This window comes from Papilio polytes, unplaced genomic scaffold, assembly GCF_000836215.1.
Source record: "Papilio polytes unplaced genomic scaffold, Ppol_1.0 DF823835.1, whole genome shotgun sequence".
NCBI classification, from domain to species: Eukaryota; Metazoa; Arthropoda; class Insecta; order Lepidoptera; family Papilionidae; genus Papilio; species Papilio polytes.
Window position 1 is genome coordinate 429751 of NW_013525369.1, and position 21442 is coordinate 451192.

The 21442-nt window shown below is 37.1% G+C and overlaps 1 protein-coding gene across 1 annotated transcript in view; it reads right to left on the bottom strand.

The window, feature by feature from the left end:
* Positions 1-21442, bottom strand: part of LOC106103192 — a 60602-nt gene that overhangs the window by 21596 nt on the left and 17564 nt on the right. Inside the window, exons 20-45 of the mRNA XM_013282880.1 lie at positions 20330-20509; positions 19369-19639; positions 18284-18576; positions 17741-17920; positions 17217-17411; positions 16612-16797; positions 15570-15739; positions 14819-15033; positions 13890-14052; positions 13189-13414; positions 12754-12858; positions 11451-11562; positions 10396-10542; positions 9295-9413; positions 8613-8822; positions 7928-8107; positions 6924-7022; positions 6426-6578; positions 5789-5995; positions 5000-5158; positions 3799-4031; positions 3141-3252; positions 2430-2612; positions 1842-1984; positions 1035-1140; positions 792-925 (exon numbers count right to left, since the gene is read on the bottom strand). Of these exons, the coding sequence (XP_013138334.1) occupies positions 792-925; positions 1035-1140; positions 1842-1984; positions 2430-2612; positions 3141-3252; positions 3799-4031; positions 5000-5158; positions 5789-5995; positions 6426-6578; positions 6924-7022; positions 7928-8107; positions 8613-8822; positions 9295-9413; positions 10396-10542; positions 11451-11562; positions 12754-12858; positions 13189-13414; positions 13890-14052; positions 14819-15033; positions 15570-15739; positions 16612-16797; positions 17217-17411; positions 17741-17920; positions 18284-18576; positions 19369-19639; positions 20330-20509 (4481 nt within the window). The remainder of the gene's footprint in view (positions 1-791; positions 926-1034; positions 1141-1841; positions 1985-2429; positions 2613-3140; positions 3253-3798; positions 4032-4999; positions 5159-5788; positions 5996-6425; positions 6579-6923; positions 7023-7927; positions 8108-8612; positions 8823-9294; positions 9414-10395; positions 10543-11450; positions 11563-12753; positions 12859-13188; positions 13415-13889; positions 14053-14818; positions 15034-15569; positions 15740-16611; positions 16798-17216; positions 17412-17740; positions 17921-18283; positions 18577-19368; positions 19640-20329; positions 20510-21442) is intronic.

The window sequence follows — 21442 nt, forward strand, 5'->3', positions numbered from 1 at the left end:
TAAGAATACATCTTTACAAAATTTAATGGGGCTCTGTCTCTTGGACTAATTATAATAACTGTTTCAGGAGACAGGACTTTCTCTTATCAACTGTCATATTTTAAAAGTAAGTTGCTTCATTAGAAAGATATATTAAATGTTAAAATTTACTTAGTGTGTGTTTTTGCGTGTTTAGTGTATGAATGCGACCCTCAAATTCCACTTAAATTAAAGGGGAAAATTTACAAGGCTGTCGTAAGACCTGTCATGATGTATGGATCTGAATGTTGGGCAGTAAAAGGGACGGATGAAAGAAGACTACATGTGACAGAAATGCGAATGTTAAGATGGATGTGTGGGGTAACACGAATGGATAAGATACGAAATGAGTATATTAGAGGAAGTTTGAGAATAGCCCCCGTAGTAGAGAAGTAAGGAGTAAAAGGTTAGCATGGTATGGGCATGTTATGAGGAGGGATGAATCGCATATTACAAGGAGAACGTTAGTTATGAGTGTGGAAGGGTACATCGGTAGAGGTAGACCTAGAAAGAGATGGATGGATTGTGTAAAAGGTGACATGATCAAGAAGGGAGTGATGACTGAGATGACGTATGATAGAGTTATGTGGAGGACAAAAACCTGTTGCGCCGACCCTACGGGAGTAGGATAAGGAGATGATGATGATGAGTGTATGAATGCGAGTACATGCGTGTGTGTGAAGTACATATGAATGCTGACATCCAACGTCACGAAGTAATGTGTGTTTACGCTTTATTATATTTGTATAGAAATAAAGAAATAAAAAACTTACTGCCAAACTTTATCCAAATCCATTCTAAAACCAGCCTCGGTCTTATCCAGTCCACTGGAAGATGTACTGTTACCGAAAAAGATGTCCAGATCAACGCTTCTTTGTAATTGCTTTACTAATTGATGCCCTATTGCCTGCAAGATAAGGTACAAATTAGATTACCATGAATATTTAATTTAAAAACATTTCTAATGCACTGAGGCCCTCAGAGTTATACGAAAAAAATAAACTTTAATAAGTTACCGTAATATAAAGATCTCCAATAAGGAAGCTCCACTTGAGGTCGCCGTCTCCCTTCATATCTGGCAGCTCGTATTTACACAGCAGATATCCAGTCTTTGGACCAAACCTGAAAAATAGTTACATAATAGTATAATATTTACATTACATACTTAGAATAAGGCGCCGGTGGAAGTTTGGATTTAGTCTTTAAATGATGGACCTGTGGACGTTTACAAGACGAATCTATGGACGCTTGGATGGTGGAATGATGGACGTTTGGATAAAGATTCAATAGGCGTTTTTATTATGGACCGTTGGATGTTTGAATCCAGTGGGCGTTAAGATGATGGAACGGTGGACGTTTGGATAATGATCCAGTAGGCGTTTCTACGACGAACGGTGGATGTTTGGATAATAAAACAGTTGGCGTTTAGATGATGGAACGGTAGACGTTTGGACAATGATCCAGTGGGCGTTTAGATGATGGACAGTTGGACGTTTGGACAATGATCCAGTGGGCGTTTAGATGATGGACAGTTGGACGTTTGGGTGAAGATTCAGTGGGCGTTTAAATGACGGAATGGAGGACGTTTGGATAATGATCAAGTGGGCGTTTAGATGACGGAACGGTGGACGTTTGGATAATCATCAAGTGGAATCGTTTACATAATGAAACCGTGGATGTTTAGATAATGATCCGGTAAGAGTTTAGATTATGGAATTATGGTCGTTTGGATAATGACTCATTGGGCGTTTCTATGTTGAACGTTTGGATGTTTCGCTGGATAAATATCCATAATATAAGTAAATACTTATAAGTAAACTCACTCAAAGTCAGTATCTCCTTTAACGAAGCTTAGTTTCTTAAGCGGCGTGGCGGCCTGCACGCTCAGCACACGCCGCAGTCCGGGGAACATATCCACACGCGTCTTTAATAATATCTCCTTGCCTTGCACTTGGGGTATATCCACCTGAAAACACACAAATTAGACCTATATTTATGGTCTAAAACTAACATCTATACTAATATTATAAAGAGGAAAGATTTGTATTTATGTATGTATTTGAATTACGTAAAAACTGTGCCGATTTTGATCCTTTCACAATTAGAAAGGTTATTTAAATAGTAGCCTATAAGCCTATCTATGTCAGCTACCCTGCAGTGAATGTCCAGTCGAAATATGGCCCGGACGTTTTAGAGATAACCCGGAACAAATGCAGCTTGCAAACAGACAGATAAAAAAATGCGATTTTCGTAATCAACAACTCAAATACATCATCTTCCTGAAGCATGGAAATTTTCTTTTTATATTGCAAACAATTTAGTTATATGTATAGATTAATGGTGACTAGGCAATAATCAACAATGGCCTATTTCTCAAATATATCACGATGTTTTCCTTCACCGTATGTTACCTTTAAATAAATATCAGTAAAGTTGGTTTCCATCTCTGCTCTGGCGTGCAGACTGGCTTGCACGCTGGCTTGCCCGCCTGCGGCCACGTGCGCTGTCAGAGCGTACACGGTGTGAGTCGCTTCCAGCTTCATGCGAACCCGGATCTGGTCACCTTGACCTTTCGGTATTAGGACTAGAGACATCTGGAACAAGAAATTTTATATTTTTTAGGAAAAATAACCTGCTACCTGCTATTAGAGCCTGTTAGGAACTTTTATAGTTAAAAATGACAACCGAAACTCGCCAATATAGCAAAGCGACCTCTGCCCATTCACCTTTATTCGTCCACAAAGGATTGGACGGGAGGATATTTTCCCTATCTACGCGTCCCATCCCCTGCGAAATCCATTTTCCTTGCACGAAAAGGATTAAAATACGAATGAAATTTTTTTTAATAAAAAACCCTATACTTGCAATACTCTTTTAAATTTAGGTGATAAAAAAAGTTGAAAAAAAACTATCAGCAAAGGAGCAAGGTTGCCATGGTTACTCATACAATTTTTAGCACAAACGTCAAGGGTCTTCCTTGTCATTGAAGCTTTTGATTTGGAATTAAAGGTTTTATGAAATCTAAAAAATACAGTTTCTATAATGACATGCGGAATTCGGCAATAGCTAGTAGCAATTAGATAATAGAGATATTTTTCAATATACCAATGTGAAAAAAATACCTCTAACGGCTGTCTGTTAGTAACTTTGCCGCTGATAGCGTACTCCGTAGCGTCCGTCACCAACGAGCCGCGGATATCGTCCTTTTCGAACTCCGTTATTATCTTCATTGCTCTGAAAAATCAAGTAAAAACCTTAAATCGCTACATTTAACCAAAAACATTTCAAAGATAGACTAAGCATAGAGAATATGTTTTTTCTGGGGTAATTTCTCTAAAAGGTAATATATCTGTTATCCAGTTTATGCCACCTCGTGTCTTTGTATTGACATTTTACAATAAATCTATCTATGAAAAGAGTTAGTGAGATTGTATGAAAAATGTTTTGAGTCAACTGTCTACTCTATACATTTTTTAATCTCTTTGCATTTAACATAATACTATCTCTCTCATCCTCTTATTGCAAATAGAGAAAACGATATTATTGTTTGTACTCAAATGGTTGTACAGTGAAAGTAACTTAGTTTATATTTACTTTTTCACTCGGATTATTTACCCCCAGAGACAATTGTAATCGATAATTTAGACTACTTAGGGAACAGATAGGGAACTACTATTTACAGTAAGAAAACTCAGTAATTTTAATACATATTTTACATTTTCCGATTCTCTAGGGGGAGGTGGCAACAATTATAAGTATTCATTCGTAATTTGTACAAACCTGAATCCTTTATGAGGGCTACTAAGCGCAACACTTAGGGACGCCGGTCGTTGATCCGCTTTTAACGAGTAATAACTGTCTTGGTTATTGAAGTCCACAATCAACGTCCTCTGCCCACCCTCCTCGCTGTACTGCAGCGCGATGTCCGAGGGCTCCAGTACGGGGACGAGCGCGCCCCGTGCTTTGAACCGTACGTGACGTGGCGCAGGTCGCCATACTGCGTCCGCAAATAACTGCAGAATTAAAAGTTACTGAAATTCAACACAAAAAGAATCTTTTCGCCATAAGTGTTACCAGAGAAATATAAGAGCTAATTGCATCCAGCCTTTAAAATATAAATATTTCATATTAATGTTATAAATGCGAAAGTTTAGATGGATGTTAGAGTTTTTAGCCTAAACGGAGTTCGATTGAATTTTGTGTTTATGTAGAAGATAGTCTGGAAGAACACATAGGCTACCCACTTTGTTTTTTTCTTTATTTTACGCGGACGGAGTCGCAGGCGAAGGCTAGTAAGAAATGAAATCTACTTTGAATGGTGTAATTCAAATATTAAATGTAGCTGCCGTGATTATTGGCTGATGACGCCTATGATATTAACATATTTTGTCACATAGAAAGTCAGGGAATATCGATATGTAGAAAAAAAACGTAAATGCCCGCCCGTAGAACTATCAAAGATATACACTATAGTGACAAATACCATAAAATAACATACTTTTCAATATGGGACTCACATACAAATAGGGCGAATTTATTTAAGGACATAAAAACATGAATAGAAAAATACGAGGTCAATCAGAATCAACGATAATCTCGCTAAATATAGAAAAGATTTGTATTTTTGTATGTATGAAAATAACTACAAAACTACTGGACTGATTTCAAAAATTATTTCACCATTAAAAAGCTATATTATCGCTGAGTAACATAGGCTATATTCTTTTACAATTTTTAACCCACGCGGACGGAGTCGGACCACATCTCGTTTTATCTAGACTAGCTGTTGCTCGCGACTTCGTCCACGTGGAATATAAAAAATATAGCCTATGTTACTCACTGATAACATAGCTTTATAACAGTGAAAGAATTTTTGCAATCAGTCAGGTAGTTATTGAGTTATTTAAATAGATACAAAAAATTAGAAATATTTTCCCTTTATAATATTAGTATAGAAGTATTAATATAAAACAAAACTTACATAATTATTATAATCTCCTTGTTGTATCTGTATGCCGCCGCCCATCACACTCTCTACATCGGAGAAGTCCTTCTTGAACTCCATCTTAATAAAATAGTCCTCCAAATACGTGGAAGTCATGTTCAGACTTCCTGATGTCTCTATGAAGGGATCGTCTAACTGGAAAGTTACAAAAAAAAAGAAAACATACAGACAAATTGGGTCTTTTTGGAATTGAATTGACCGACTTCCCAAAATGGGCCTCCTTTTGGGAAGTCTGTCAAAAATCTATACTATTATAATAAAGCGTAAACCAAAATTCTTTGTTGCCTAAGATGTCAACAATTACAGCATATTTTTAAATATCTATTTTTTTAATTAAAAGCCCTACACTTACATTACGCTTTAGACTACATATTTTCACGCCATTGAACTTATGGGTACTTTTTTTTGGATAAAAACCCTAATGTGGGAAAGAGACCATAAAAGAAATCAGGGTTTCCAAGGTTTGCCAGGTCATGTCATTTTGACATTTGTAAATGATAATTTGCCAAATGTAAACAATAAAATGAAATTTTTATAATTTCATGCGGATGAAGTCGGATGGGAACAGCTAATTACATATATAATTACGTGAAATTCATTCTTTTATGCTTAAAAATAATCAAAAGAGGTACATAAGGCCTATGTATTTTTATTAAAGAAAGAATTATTCAAAAACATGCTGTGATTACGCCACAAACGTGTTTATTACATTAGTACAGATTACAAGTACAATATTTTTTGCCGTACTATGCTAGTACACCGTACCTCGAGTCGGGCAAGTGCGTTGATGGTGAAGGAGGGCATGCTGATGTCGGCGGCCATCTTCCACAGCGCGTCCTCGAGGCGGGCAGAGACGCGCGCCTCCAGGCCGGGCAGCACGGCCAGCGGGGTCGCGATGCCCACCGACCCTAAGTACGATTGGTACGCGTCGTCCTCGCCGCACTCGTACTCGTACAGAATTTTGTACGATATCTGGATAGTACATATGCATATGTTAGAGAGTGATGGAGATAGAAAGAGACGGACATATAAATTAAAAGGCTATTAATACAAAAATAAATCAATTTGAAAAATTTATGAAGACTTCTGAAAAATATCTGTCTCTTTCATTTGCTTTAAAAGAACTGAGTTAAATATACGTTTTATATGAAGGTTTTATTTGTGGAAACAGTTTGTTTATAATATTAAAAATACAAAAGCCTAGATGTACGGATTTTTGTTGCTAAGTATCTCCAAAACATTTAAACGAATACCAATGGTCACAGTTGTAGAACATAGTCTAGAAGGAGAAATAAGCTTCTTACTTTGTTTTTTTTTAATTCTTGCGAACGATTGCTAGTGATTTAAAAATAGTAAGTTACTCAAATTCAAATATTGACTAACCAAAAGTTTTAATTCTTACCTCATGCCAATATGTGCCGTTGTAGAGTAGAGCGACACACGTCACGTTGAACTTCTCTCCCAGCGTGATGTCCACCGTGTAAACCGACTTTAACTCCTTAATAGCTTGGAACGGTGTAACTAAGTTTAAAGTATTACGCATTTCTGTGTACGTCTGGAACAAAATCGTTTTAATGACACTGTCTCTGTTTTATTCAGTAAGAATAAGAGAGATGACCTATATTTTTACAAACAGGCGGACACCTGTGACTAAACTATAACACAACAGTTGTGCGATTGTCAATTATTTCGCAGCCGTCGACTGTTTAGTCGCAAACTATAAATCGAGTAGTGTATAGATCCATATAAACTTATAGGAATCTAAGCGCGACTAAACAGTTGTGCGATAGTATAGTCAAAGTTGTACGCACGCTTTTAGAGTTATCGGTTATTTTCAACATGTGAAAAATTATTTTTGACTATTATTTTTTTTCTTGATATAAAAGTAATAAAAACATACCTCCAATACGAAAATATCAGTTAGAATGATTGGCGTTTTGTTCGGCAAATATAATGTTGCGTTGGCTTCTAGTATATCTTCTTCATCAGGACCCACGAACTGAAATCACACATAAATATTACTGATTAAAAAGATTATAATTTATGGTACTTTGATTCTATTATACACATCATAATTTTCAATGCTTTAATAGTTTTAAATTTTATACTATTCTATCATTGATCATGTATGGATTGTATGGACATGGAGACTATGGGGACATAAACCAGAAATTGTTAAGAATGAATGTGGATGGCTACAAAGGAAGAGGAAGACCGAAGAAAGTATGGATGGATTGAGTGATAGAGGATATACTTAAGGATATGTATTCAGATATGACGGCTGATAAAGATGTATGGAAGAGCACATACTGTGCCGATCTTCCGTAAGGGATAAGGGCAAGTTATTGAGGATTTTTCTATCATTGATCGAAGAGGGAACTACACATGCCAGTAAAATAAGGTAGCTGACATACCAGTTACTGTCACGTGACAGATATTGCCAGTACGTGTACACATGCCAGCAAAATTACAACAAGTTTCGTACCCCCCTCGAACTACATGCCCGTAGCTGTTACAAACTCCAAATATCGTGCAAGCTAATTGCATGCAGGTTAGCTGGCATGCAAATATTCCAGCTACTGGCATGTATATTCTCACAACTATTTTGTTTACTTATTACGTTTATAGCTGACTAGTTTTAGCGCGCGACTCGGTCCGCGTTTGAATTAAAAAAAAAACTAAGTAACCTATGTGATCTTCCAGACGGTACTCCACATCTATGCCAAATTTCGTCGAGATCCGTTCAGCCGTTTATGCTACAAACTCTAACAAACATCCATCTAAACTTTCGCATTTATAATATTAGTAAGTAGTAAGATTTACATTACTATTTACACAGTTTAGACATTGTACAAACTTTACACATTGTACACAATTTACACACTTTACACATTTTACACGTACCTTCATCATATGTCCGTGGAAGGTGATAGTAGGATAGTACAATGTGTCGAGCACCACATTGGCCGTCGTGTCGAAGTTCTCCACGAACATATCCGGGTCACTCGGCTTGTGTTGGAATCGATCTTTTATCACGTCCAATAAACCTTTACCTTTATCTACTAATAATATTGCTATACCGAACTGAAAACATATTAAAAAATATACTTTTGTATGAGAAAACATTAAATAGTTACTTAATGCGATACTAATCCACAATTTTATGATCACTTATCTGAGTATCTGTTACGACTTGCCACTAGTTTTTGCCCTCGATTCCGTTTGCGTGAAATTAACAAAAACAAGAAAGTAGCTTATGTATTATTCTAGACTATCCTCTATATCTATGACAAATTTTATGGAAATCGCTTCAGCAGTTTAGGCTACAAACTCTAACAAACATTCATCTAAATAAAGATAACTTAGGGCCTGTCCCACCACTGGCTGATAGAGGCTCAGATAGCTTAAAAATGACACCACTGTTATAAGAGAACAAAATCCGATATTTCCATCACATATTTTACACGTTCGATTGTCATCAGACAATTTATAATTTAGTGGAACAGCCCCTTAATCTATCAAACAGAATACCAGTATACTTGTGGATATATTCCATCAATGGAATCTTATTAAATCAGTGTAAACTTACCTTATGTTTAGACAATCTCATAGACAGTTCAGTATCCAATCCCCCGCCGGTATTAACACCGAATACATTTTTAAGTACTAATCCATTTTCTTCAAATCCATCTAAAGGTGTATACAATTTGTATACATAAACAAAGTCTAACGCAGACTTCCATTGCCAGATGCCGGTGAAACCGAAGTCCATATCTGACCACCCCACACGGAAGTCCAGCTATAAACAATTAAAGATCTTACGTCTCTTTCACACTACATACGAAAGAAAGAGACAACTGTAAACTCGAAGTGAGTTGACATTGCTTGAAATATTTTGGTACCAAGACTAGTTTATTAATTTAATTGAGGTTTTTAATAGTTATATTTTTAGATATGAAATACGAGCTGTTCTCGTGCGGCTTAATCCGCGTGAAAATTTAAATACTTTATTTTATTGTTGACATTTGTCAAATACTCATTTACAGCTTTCAAAAATAACGTTTCTATAATACCGCATGAAGGTTTCATCAATTTGTTCACCCCCTAAGTTTAATAGCGTGCAAATATATAGCCTAAAGCGTATCATAAGTGTAGGGATTTGTATTGAAGGAAGAATTATTCAAAAATATGCTGTGATTGCTAACATCTTACGCCACAAAGTATTGTGTTTACGCTTTATTATATTAGTATAGATAGAAGGTATGTTGTACCTGTTGCGGTGCGCGCCTGGCGGTGAGCAGCGCGCGGCTGAGGTAGTGCAGCGGCAGCGCCACGTGGCCCAGCACCTGGAACTGCTGCAGCGACTGCAGCTGCAGCAGCACCTCCACTCCTGCACACCACACAAACTACACATTACAAATACACAATACACATCTACACATTACATCTGCCCAATACACATCTACACATTACACCTGCACAATACACATTTACACATTACACCCGCACAATACACATTACACCTACACAATACACAATTACACATTACACCTGCACAACACACATTTACACATTACACCTGCACAATACACTTTTACACATTACACCTGCACAATACACATCTACACATTACATCTGCACTATACACATTTACACATTACTAATACAAAAAGATTGTTTTTAATGGTGAAAGAATTTTAAATGTGAATAGAATACATACTAAACTCCAGAAATACAAATCTTTCCTCTTTATGGTATTAGTTTAGATTAACAGTTGCGACTTTATACGCATGAAATTAACGTAGTTTTAAGGTGCAAGAAATTTTGAAATTTGCTTAGTAGTTTTTTAAGTTATTTCAATACATTCGTAAAGTATACCTAGTTTAAAAAATATTCCATTAATACAGTTGCGTATGTACCATTCTTGTGCGTTACTATAGTTACTTAAATTCTCAGTCAATAGCAGGAAAGAAATTACTATGGTAACTCAAATTCTGGCATTTTCAAACTAGAGGAGTAATACCTGCGAGATACAGAAGTAGAATAAGGCAGGGGAGATGATGATGATGACTATACTATCATCATCATCTCCCCTGCCTTATCCTAATCCCGTAGGGTCGTTGCCCCGGGTTTTTGTCCTCCAAATAACTATCATCCGTCATCTCAGTCATCACTCCCTTCTTGATCATGTCACCTTTCAGGCAATCCATCCATCTCTTTCTACGTCTACCGGTGTACTCCACATTCATAACTAACGTCCTTCTTGTTACATGCGATTCATCCCTTCTCATAACATGCCCATACCATTCTAACTTTTTACTCCTTATTATGATAGTGATGGTGATAATGGTGATGGTGGTGTGTGACGTCACCTGTGGTAGAGTTGGGGGTGACGACGAGTGCCACCAGATGGCGGTCGCGCTCCACGAAGCCGAAGCGCGCCGTCATCCGCGACTGCTCGCTGGCGGGGCTGCTCACGTTCACCACTAACATGCAGTTGGTTATACGTCGCATGTGACCTGGAATTACACAAATCTTATCTTACTAATCTTACTAATATTATAAAAGCGAAAGTTTAGATGGATGGATGGATGTTTGTTAGCGTTTGTAGCTTAAACGGCTGAACGGATCTCCATGAAATTTGGTACACGTTTAGAGCATAGTCTGGAAGAACACATAGGCTAATTTTTATCCCGGGAATACTTATGGTTCCCGTGGGATTCATTATTATAGATTTTTAATGTTTACTTGATCATTCTGCAACGGTTCAACATATCTTATTAAAATTTGGCACAGATATAAAACGAAGTCTGGAGTACAGATGGGATAAACTTCATCCCGGAGAAATGTCCAGTTCCCGAGGGATGCTTAGTTTTGTGTAATTTATATAGTTTGTATGTTTTCTAATACCACGCGGACGAAGTCGCGGGCAACAGCTCGTATATGATATATTTAACAAGCCGGAATCGATGTAACACTAGCGCCATCGTGGCGATGATAGCGCCAGCATTGCAACACTAGCGATATTACGGCAGTAAAGAGTACTACATAACGCCATTATCGAGATTCGTTTAGCAGTTTAGATTACAAACACTAACAAATATCTATACATCCATTATACATAAATGACAAAGATTGTGGTCACCCGTGACTTCGTCAACACGCAATTTAAAAAATATCCCATAACATTCCCGCAAACAGTAGACACTTTCCCGTCAAAGTCCTGTCAAAATCGGCCCAGCCGTTCCCAACATTAATCGCAACAAAAATTAACTTGCAGACAGATAAGACAAACATTTTATTTTTTCTAGTAATGAAAATACATCACATTTACAACATCCTTATTTCGATAACATAATAAACACCCACATGAAACTAAATACAGAACTACAAACAATTTACAAAAATCTTCAAAATAAATACTCACCATCAACATATATCTTGACGACTTTCTCCTCCAAGTCTAAATAAGTAATTCCCTTGATATCTCTCTTATGTCCTATCACAAACTCCGTGCGTAAGAACCCACTCGTGTAGCCCTGGAAGTAAAAATAATACATCATCATCATCATCACCAGCTCACTATACGTCCCCACCGAGAGGGCACGGAGCCTACCCTAATGGTAGGGTGACTAGGCCATAGTCAACCACGCTGGACGAGTGCGGGTTGGTTGACTTCACACATTGAATTTCTTCGCCGACATGTGCAGGCATCACGATGTTTTCCTTCACCGTAAGAACGTCGGGTAAATTATGTACATATGAAAATTCGAAAAATTGAAAATCACATTGGTACATGGCGGCGGGATTTGAACTCAAGACCTGTAGATTACAAGTCAAGTGCTTAAACCACTGAGCCACCGACGCCCTTAATAATATATTTATAGCCAACTATTGAAACTATTAACAGTGGTAGTGCCCGCTTTAACATGTTAGCACTGCAGGGCTCGCCCCCAGTAATACCACGACCACACAGAAGACAGGCGTGAAGTGGAAGCAATTCCGTGTACAGTCTGATGAGTGTGGTGCCGGAGACCTAATTTAAGTCCCTTACTCCTTACCATCATTTTCTCATATATAGAGGATGGGAAGGGGAGGTGGATTTGACAGTGGAGGAGATGCACAGGATGGGGAAATATCCTCTTTATGTGTGTCTCCTCCTCCGTCGGATAAGGGTAGGTAACGCATCTGCAATTGTGGATGTCTATGGGCAGCGGTCGCTTCGCCATTTTGGCGGATTCAGGTGGCCGCTTGCTCGTTTGTCACCTTATGTTATAAAAAAAAAAACTAAATTAAAACAAATCTCATCTTACAGACATTTTTTTATCATACTAGTTGTTACACGCGACTCCGCGCTGAATTAAAATGTATTTATTTAGTAGTCAATGTGTTCCAGGATATGTTCTATATCTATGCCTTCAAGTTCTGGAAGTCCTTTTCTAACATCCACCCAACTATTTAAACTTTCGCATTTATTTAAAAATTGTAAGAAAAAACTATAACACCATTTAATCTTAATTTTATTGTCGTAGCTTAGGTTTAGTATACTTAGGGCCTGTCCCACTACTGGCTGATAGAGGTTCAGATAGCTTATTATGACGTCACTGTTATAAGGTATCAAAATCCGATATTTCCATCACATATTTTACTCGTTAGATTATCAGATAATTTTCAATTTAGTGGAATAGGCCCTTAATTGTGCAAAAAGTATAAAAATATATGAAATTTACCTGGAAGGGAGTAACAAGCGTCACTCTGCCTGTAATATTATTCTCCTTTTCACCTCTTTCCAGATTCCAAGACGAATTGATCATCAGCTTGCCTTCATCATTATACTGAAATTAAATTATCAATTATTTACATACTAGCGTTTAACCAACTCCGTTTGGTCGAAATTAAAAAAAAAACAGTAAATAGTTTATGTGTTCTTCTAGAGTATTCTGAATCTATGCCAAATTCCACTAAGATCCGTCTAACAGTGAATACTCTAACTAACATCCATCCATCCAAACAACATACCCAAAGTGTCTGGTTAAACCTGCCATTAGGTTTAGGGACGCTTTTATTTAATTATGTATTTTGTGCTGTTTGACAAATAAATAAAAAAATCACATACATTTTACTAGTGAGTAAGATTGAAATTGCAGTCATATAAAGAAACAGACCTGAAAACTAAGCAATGTATCCGCACTCTTCTTCCAGACCGCTCTATGTCGCGCTATAGCCGCAGCCCGCGGTAAAGTCGGTATTGTCGAGTTAACGAGAGCACTCAACTCGCCATAGAACTCGTTAGCTTTGAACAAATAGTCAGCAAGTAGACTGAATGCTAGGTAATCTTCTTGCCATTTCATACTGCCGTTTATTGCTTGAAGATTATCTTGGTAGCGCCACCTACAGGACAATGTAATAACTAACAGTGGTAGAGCCCGCTTTAACACCTTCGCACGAATGGGTCGGCTCGTCCCCAGCAATACCACGACCGGAGGTCTAATTTTAGTCCCTTTTCCTTTCCATCCTTATCTTAAGAGGAAAGGATGTATATTTTCAACACACTATAGGCTACATATTTACACACTATTAAACTTAGGGGGTAAATAAATTGGATAAAACATGCAGGAAAAGAACAAAAACTTCAAGCCAACAAAGACCTTCGTTGTCTTTAAGGGATTTTTTATGGACGGAACCATGCTGCCTTTTCGTTCCTCTAACACATTTTTAGTTAGAGACCTGGGGAACGGATGTATATTTATTTCTATATTATTTTTTAAAGTTAAAACATAATTTTATTTTAAAATCTTATTTCTATCTATGACAGTACATCACTAGTCATTTAAGCATTTGTAAATAAAAGTTGCGAGATGCTCACATAACATTGAAGGCAGTATCACGCCAGCCGCTGAAGGGGGTGTCCAGACTGGAGAGCAGCGCGTACACTGTCTCCTCGTGTGCCTCAGAGTACATCTTGACACGCCACAGTACAGTCGCGTCACTCGCCCAGCCCATACGCACGTGCCACTCACAAAACCAATCTAATAAATAATTAAATAAACATTTTTAGATAAAAAGCCCGATAATAGTTTAGCGCCTTTATAGAGACTAAGCGGCAATAGCCTAATGATAACACAGATCGTGAATTCGAATCCCGCCATTCGACTATTGTAAACCATTCCTCAAGCTTAGCGCTTGGGTGGAATGCTAAAGGAAATATTATTGAATTTTTGAAATGTCTTAATATTTAAAAAAAAAAAAAGTTTTACGAGATATACATATAGGGAAAATTAGGAACCGAATTCACTCATTAAATGGAGATCATTATTTTTCGCAAACATCAACTGTCTGTTTTTAAATCGACAGTTTTAAGGAGGGAAAAAAAATTCAAATTGAATATATATTAAACGATAAACAACCAAAAAATCCCATTTGATAGATGAAGTCAAGTTTTTGATATACGGATCTAATCAACGCCCCCTTTTTTGGTATTGGGGGAGGGGGGATCTTCAAAAGATGCCTCGCCTTTTGGAGGTAAAGCAGGGTTATACGGGTTTTGACCCATTAAACACCCTTTGTGGCCATTGTCTAGTGCAAAAAAGAGGTTTACGACACCCCCCCCCTATTAGAGTCGAAAATTGTAGAATAAATATTCGACAATTTCTACTCTAAGGTTCCTAAAACACCAAGACATCCCCGTAAACCAAAACCAACTTGTCAATTTTCTATTTAAACATCTTTAGAAAAAAAAAAATTAAATACTAACCCCTCTAATTGGTTTTTGACGCTAATACAAGATGTAGTTACCTTTAAGTAAAAACTCGAATTCCCCATTAACAACTCTGCCAGGATAGTATAACGCGAGGTGTCCAGCGCGATGCCAGCGCCCCTTGCTGTCCAGCTGCACGTCTACACTCAGCTTCTGCGAGGGATCTCTGTTCGCATCCCAGTTTATAGACGCACTTAGACGTTTTTGTAAATCCGTGCTTGAACGTTGGTATGATATTTCTACATCACGCAGTCTGAAAAGATATAACGTTATTATTAACAAAATTGTAGTAAATAAAATAATCATTAAATCACCATTAATACTAATACTAGAACGATTTGTATTTTTGGATTTTTGTATATATTTAAATAAAAAACTACAGGACCGATTTCAAACTGTTACAATCCAACCATTAAAACCATTAAAAGCTACATGTTTCTTTTAGATAAAAACATTAGTATATTTTTGTTAATTCACTAATATATCCTTGAGCCTTAGCAACTAAGCTCTAGGCTTGTGCTAGGATATGGTTCACTAATAGTCGAATAGCGGGATTCGAACCCTACGCCGCAAAATTGGTAGTCTGTACCCCAAACCTCGGTAACTTAAAAACCTCTCTAACTTCAAAAAACAATATGTTCTATTCCCATCAGAGCTTAAAACCTCTATAACTTAAAAAATTTTGTGTTTCCCTTGGGCTTTAACTTATATGTAGTTAGTATAATATATGTAATTTTACTCGGACAAAGTCGCGAGTAATCGCTAGTATATGTCAATAAAGCTACATACTGGTCGAAGTGCAGATGTGCGCTAACATCGGTGTTATTATTGAGGTCCGCGTTGAGACTGAGGCTGTAGGCACGTCCGGCCGCGTCCACCTCCCCGTACGTACTGAACCTTTGTTCGGCGACCGACACGTGACGTACTAACGCACGGTAACTGGCCGTGTTGTACTCGCCCTAGAGTACACATCATACTATAAAAGCTTTTGCCCGCGATTCCGTCGGCGTGGAATTTAAAAAAAAACAAAAGTGTAGCCTATGTGTTCTTCCAGACTATCCTTTGCATCTATACCAAATTTCATCGAAATCCGTTCAGCAGTTTAGGCTACAAACTCTAACAAACATCCATCCATCTAAACTTTCACATTTATAATATTAGTATGATTACTATGATGTGAAAGTTTAGATGGATGGATGTTTGTTAGAGTTTGTAGACTAAACTGCTGAATGGATCTCAATTAAATTTGGCATAGATTTAAAAGATAGTCTGGAAGAACACATAGGGTACTTTTTTTTAATATCACGCGGACGGCGTCGCGGGCAAAAGCTAGTTATTAAATAGCGCATGGAGTCGTTTTAATATGAATGCGCGGTCGACATCTAGCCAGTACAGTTGGAATATTACGGAGGACAATAATAGATTATATAATGGCTCCAGTTAGCGTTGACACTGTGCCAGTTGACAGTCCAGTTATTGCTACTAGCCATCTGCACTGGCCAAGTGTTAATCAGTTGAATGGATGTTTGTTACATCATATTTCCAGAATAACTTAACGGATCTTGATGAAATTTATCGCAAATGTAGAACACAGTTTGTAAAAACACATAAACCACTTTTGATCCCGGAAATAGTTAGTTTCCTTTGGATACATTAATTTATTTGACAATTCTACAAAGTTTCTATATATTTTATTAAAAGTCACATATAAAACAAAATCTGTACTAACACATGGGATATTCCTGAAAAATAGATTCCCAAGGTTTACTTATTTTTCTTTCATATTTCATATATTCCTAATACCGCGCGAAGTTGCGTGCTAACGTTATACCTGTCCAATAAATGTGATCTGTCTATTATCCTGTGTGAAGCGCGCATCCAGCAGGATATCTTTAAAATGGCTGCTGTTCAATGTGAGCTTGACGCGGTGCGACGCGAGGTTGGTCTTAGACTGGTCCTGGTATAACGCGTCCACGTTGAAATCCACGCCCGTGAACCAGATGCCCACCGCGTTCAGCTGTAAATTATACAAATTACACATATATACTTGTGTTTTATGTATACCAATGTGGAACTCAATAATATTTATGTATACCAATGTGGAACTAATTATTTTTAGTATATACCACGTGAAAAAAAATATTTTTTTATATACCAAAATGGTACTCAGTATTTTTCGTTTATACCAAAGTGACCATATTATTATTCGTGCATATCAATGTGGTACTCACTACTATTTGTATATACTAACGTGGAATTCATTGTTTTACCAGTTTTACCAAAGTGTAACATTAATATTCATATATACCAATATAGAACTCATTATTATTCGTGTATACTAACGTGGAACTCTTTGCTTTACGTGTATACCAATGTGGAACTTATTATTATTCATGTATACCAACGTGGAACTGATTATTATTCAAGTATACCAACCTGGAACTCATTAGGTTGCTTCTCATGCAGCTTGGCGCGCAGTGTACAAGGGTGCAGTGTGGGTAACGTGATGTTAGCTTCCGCGTCCACGTATAGCTGAGAACCCGCCGGCGCGAACACGTAGCCTGATAGAACTATCTCACGTGACTTCGGGTTGAAGTTTAGTACTGCCAATGCTGAGTATTTTGGTCCCGTCTGAAGAAATTAAATATTTCTTTGCATATGTTTAAAAGAAATTATAGAAAACTAACATTTCATAAATCTTACTAATATAAATGCGATATAGATGGATGGATGTTTGTTAGAGTTTGTAGCTAAACGGATATCTATGAAATTTGGCATAAATTTAGAGGATAGTCTGAAAGAACACTTAGGCTACCTACTTTTTTTTCACGCGGGCGAAAACAAGTTAACAATAAATGTTATGAACAGCACAAATTCTGGATTTAGCGTGATTTTATTGGAAAAAATTTTTCACTTATACGATTCTTAAAATGGCATTTTTTTATAGATACGTTACTAACCTCTTCAAAGTTAAACTTCAACAATATAGGTCTAGGCGGTCGGGTAATGGCGAGTTCCGCGGCCAACTTCACTCCGCTCAGTTTGTCTATACGTTTGAAGGTCGCAGTGAAAGCCGGCTCTAACTTCTGCTGACGAGACGCGCTCACGTTGAACCCAATGTCGATGTGGCTTTGTGTTTTCTGAAATTTAAAAATAATAAATGAAGTAAATAATAAATGAAGAAGTTTAAATGGATATTTGTTGGAAATTATAATGTAAACGTTGGAATGTATCTCCATAAAATAGCACAGATTTAGAACAAAGTAAGGAAGAACACATAGGCTAACATTTTTTTTAATTCCGCACGAGATCGCGACAGCATTGACATATGAGATCGAGCTTAACGTAGCTTATACCAGTGAAAGAATTTTTAAAATCAGCCTAGTAGTTAATTTATTTCAATACATACAAAAATACAAATATTTCCTCTTTATAATATTAGTATAGATGTCAATTAACAAAAATAGTACTATATAAAATTTTGATTTCCATACACTACTTACCACATTCCTAAGTACAGCGTAAAAGTTGTATCCAGGGTAAGCAGTGAAGTCCATAGACAACTCTCCATAGAGGTCGTGTCTATAGCCGAGCACACGCTCGCTGTACACGCCTTCCAACCTAATACTCTGCTTAGGGTTCCTGTAGAACTCATAGTCGAGTTGTAACTTCGCACCGTGAGTGGGTCCATTTAAAGTGTAGTAACCAATCAGTCGACTCGCGAGTTGTCGCGTCTGGAAGTCTGTGGTTATATCCCATTGTGTCACACCGCCTTTAGTTTTTACTTTTACTGTACCTGAAATAAACAATTTCTTTATTAAGTTACCGTTATGTTCAACTGGCATAAGAATATAATAGACTAGCTTTCGCCCGCGACTCCGTCCGCGTCGAATTAAAAAAATTAATAGCTCATGTGATCTTCCAGGCTATAATCTACGTATATGGGAAATTTCATCGCGATCCGTTCAGGTTACAAACTCTAACATCCATCCATCCATCTAAACTTTCGCAATTATAATATTAGTAAGATGTATACCAATATTGTTTATCTAAGGGAATGGGAAAGTTATTACTTAATACTAAATTATTACTAATATAACTGTCAAAGTGTATATGGATGGATGGAGGTATGGGTGTTTATGGAGAATGAATTTCAGCAAAATTTGGCACAGATATAGAATATAGTCACGTCATAACTACTTTTTTTGTTTTTTGAATTCAAACGAAAGGTAGGACGGATAAAGCTTTTTATACTCACGTGGGGACAGAGCGGGGTGACGGTTGGGAATAATCCGATATTTGGTACGGATGTAGAATATAGTCTGGAAGAACACATAGCTACTCACTATCGCGGGCGAAAGCCAGTTATATCTTACTAATCTTACTAATATAAATGCGAAAGTTTAGGTGGATGGCTGGATGGATGGATGGATGGACGGATGTTAGAGTTTGTAGCCTAAATGGCTGTAGAGATCTCGATGATATTTGGCATAGATAGAGAGTATAGTCTGGAAGAAGACATACCTACTCACTTTTGTTTTTCAATTCCACGGAGGAAGTCGCTTAAGCTATATCTAAAAACAGTTACCGGATAATTCAGCGATGGTTTCATTATTGACGACCCAGTAGGCGTGCGGTATCCAGACGTGGCCGTGCTTGATGTCGTGTCGCGTGACAGACATGGTGGTGTCGAACTGCTTCCTGCCGTCGACGTCGAGGCGCGCTTGCAGCGACTTGTCGTGCGGCAGGTTGCGGCACAGCGCGTGCGCGGCGAGCGTGCTGCGCGCCGACTGCAGGCTCAGTGACGCGGATGTGCTCGTGTTTGATATTACCATTGATGCGTCTATCATACGCTTCTCCTATTAAGATTTTAATTATTGTGATAAGAGAGTAAGACAACAATGTTCTTAAGGTGAAAAGATCGTGATATTGCACATATCGGCGAAGAAATTTAAATTGTGAAGTCAACCCGCAGTGCAGCGTGCTTGACTAAGGCCTAGTCACTAACTTACGAGTTGGCTCCAAGACCTTCACTGGGGACGTATAGTATAACTATGAGTGGTATAAGGTTCAGTTCATTTTTTTAAACTAAGCTGAAAAAATTGTAATAGTATTAAATATGCTTAGTTTAAGAAATTAAAAATAAAAAGAACTGTGAGTAAATTACATTGTCACTCATAATAGTTTGGTGGTCACTTATACTGTTTTTAGTGTAGATTTTTTATATAAAAAATCTAAATTAAGGTGCTGCTAGCATCATCAAAGTATCTAACGGGCAGATGCTAAAATAAAACTTAAATTCTTCGCTTTATAAACGCCGCTTATATCTGACAGACTTTAACTTTGATAGAATTTGTAGTTAGCGGGTATTTATCGTTTAAGAACCGTTGCATATTTAAATGTTTTAATATTCGACCGTAATTTCTCAAAAGTAGTATCGGAAGGCATAAATTCGTAAATGAACAATAGTATATTTTTTATTTAAGATTCAAAAAAATTAACAAAAAAAAATGACTTTCTAAGTAAAAATAATAATTATAACAACTTACTTTGCTATCAGGCGTGTCGAAAGAGAAACCAATAACGTTTGTAGTATCATTCTTCTGCCATTTGTACTGGAATGCGTATGTTTTCGCGGAGGGGTCCGCCTTCTCCAGTGACAGAATGTATTTAGCGGGTCCACTCATCAAGAAGTACGGTGCGTTGTGTAGATTCGTCATATTCGGGAACTGAAATGTTAAGGAATAAAGTTAGGTTAAGTATTTGTTTTCTTTGTATCTCTTTGTATTTTTTTATACTAGTTTTTGCCCACAACTCATCTGCTTGGAATTAAAAAAAAAAGTAAGTAGCCTATGTGTTCCAGATTATCCTCTACATCTATGCCTTTCATCGAGATTCGTTCAGCCGTTTAGGCTACAAACTCTAACAAACATCCATCCATCTAAACTTTCACATTTATAATATTAGTAATATTAATGTATTACTTTCTGTTGAGTTCATTTTACAAAGTTCTTCAGTTGTATGTGGTGTCATGTCTAGATAGATTAATATGACCTGACCATGGTCCGATTAAAAAAAAATCACTCATTATAACGTATCGATGTTATATATTAATACAAGTATGTTCAAAAAATACTTGTATTAATATAAACAGTGAAATATATTGGCTTTTCATTGGTTTACAGTCAACTGTTTTTTAGTTACTTGAGCCAATTTAGGCTGTAAGTCTTCCATGTCATATAATTATGTAAATATTATAAACGCGAAAGTTTAGATGGATGGATGGATGGATAGATGGATGGATGGATGTTTGTTAGCGTTTGTAGCCTAAACGGCTGAACGGACCTTCATGAAATTTGGCACAGGTTTAGAACATAGTCTGGAAGAACATATATGCCGAAAATAGTTACGGTTCCAATGCGATTCATTAATTTAGTTTTTTAATGTTTACTCGATCATTCTGCAACGGTTCAACATATCTTACTGAAATTTCGCTCAGATATAAAAGAAAGCCTGGAGTACATATGGAATAAGGTTCATCCCCGAGTAATGTCCGGTTCCCGAGGGATACGTAGCTTTTTGTTATTTATATATAGTTCGTATGTTTTCTAATACCACGCGGACGAAGTCGCGGGCAATAGTTAGTCATAAATATATACATA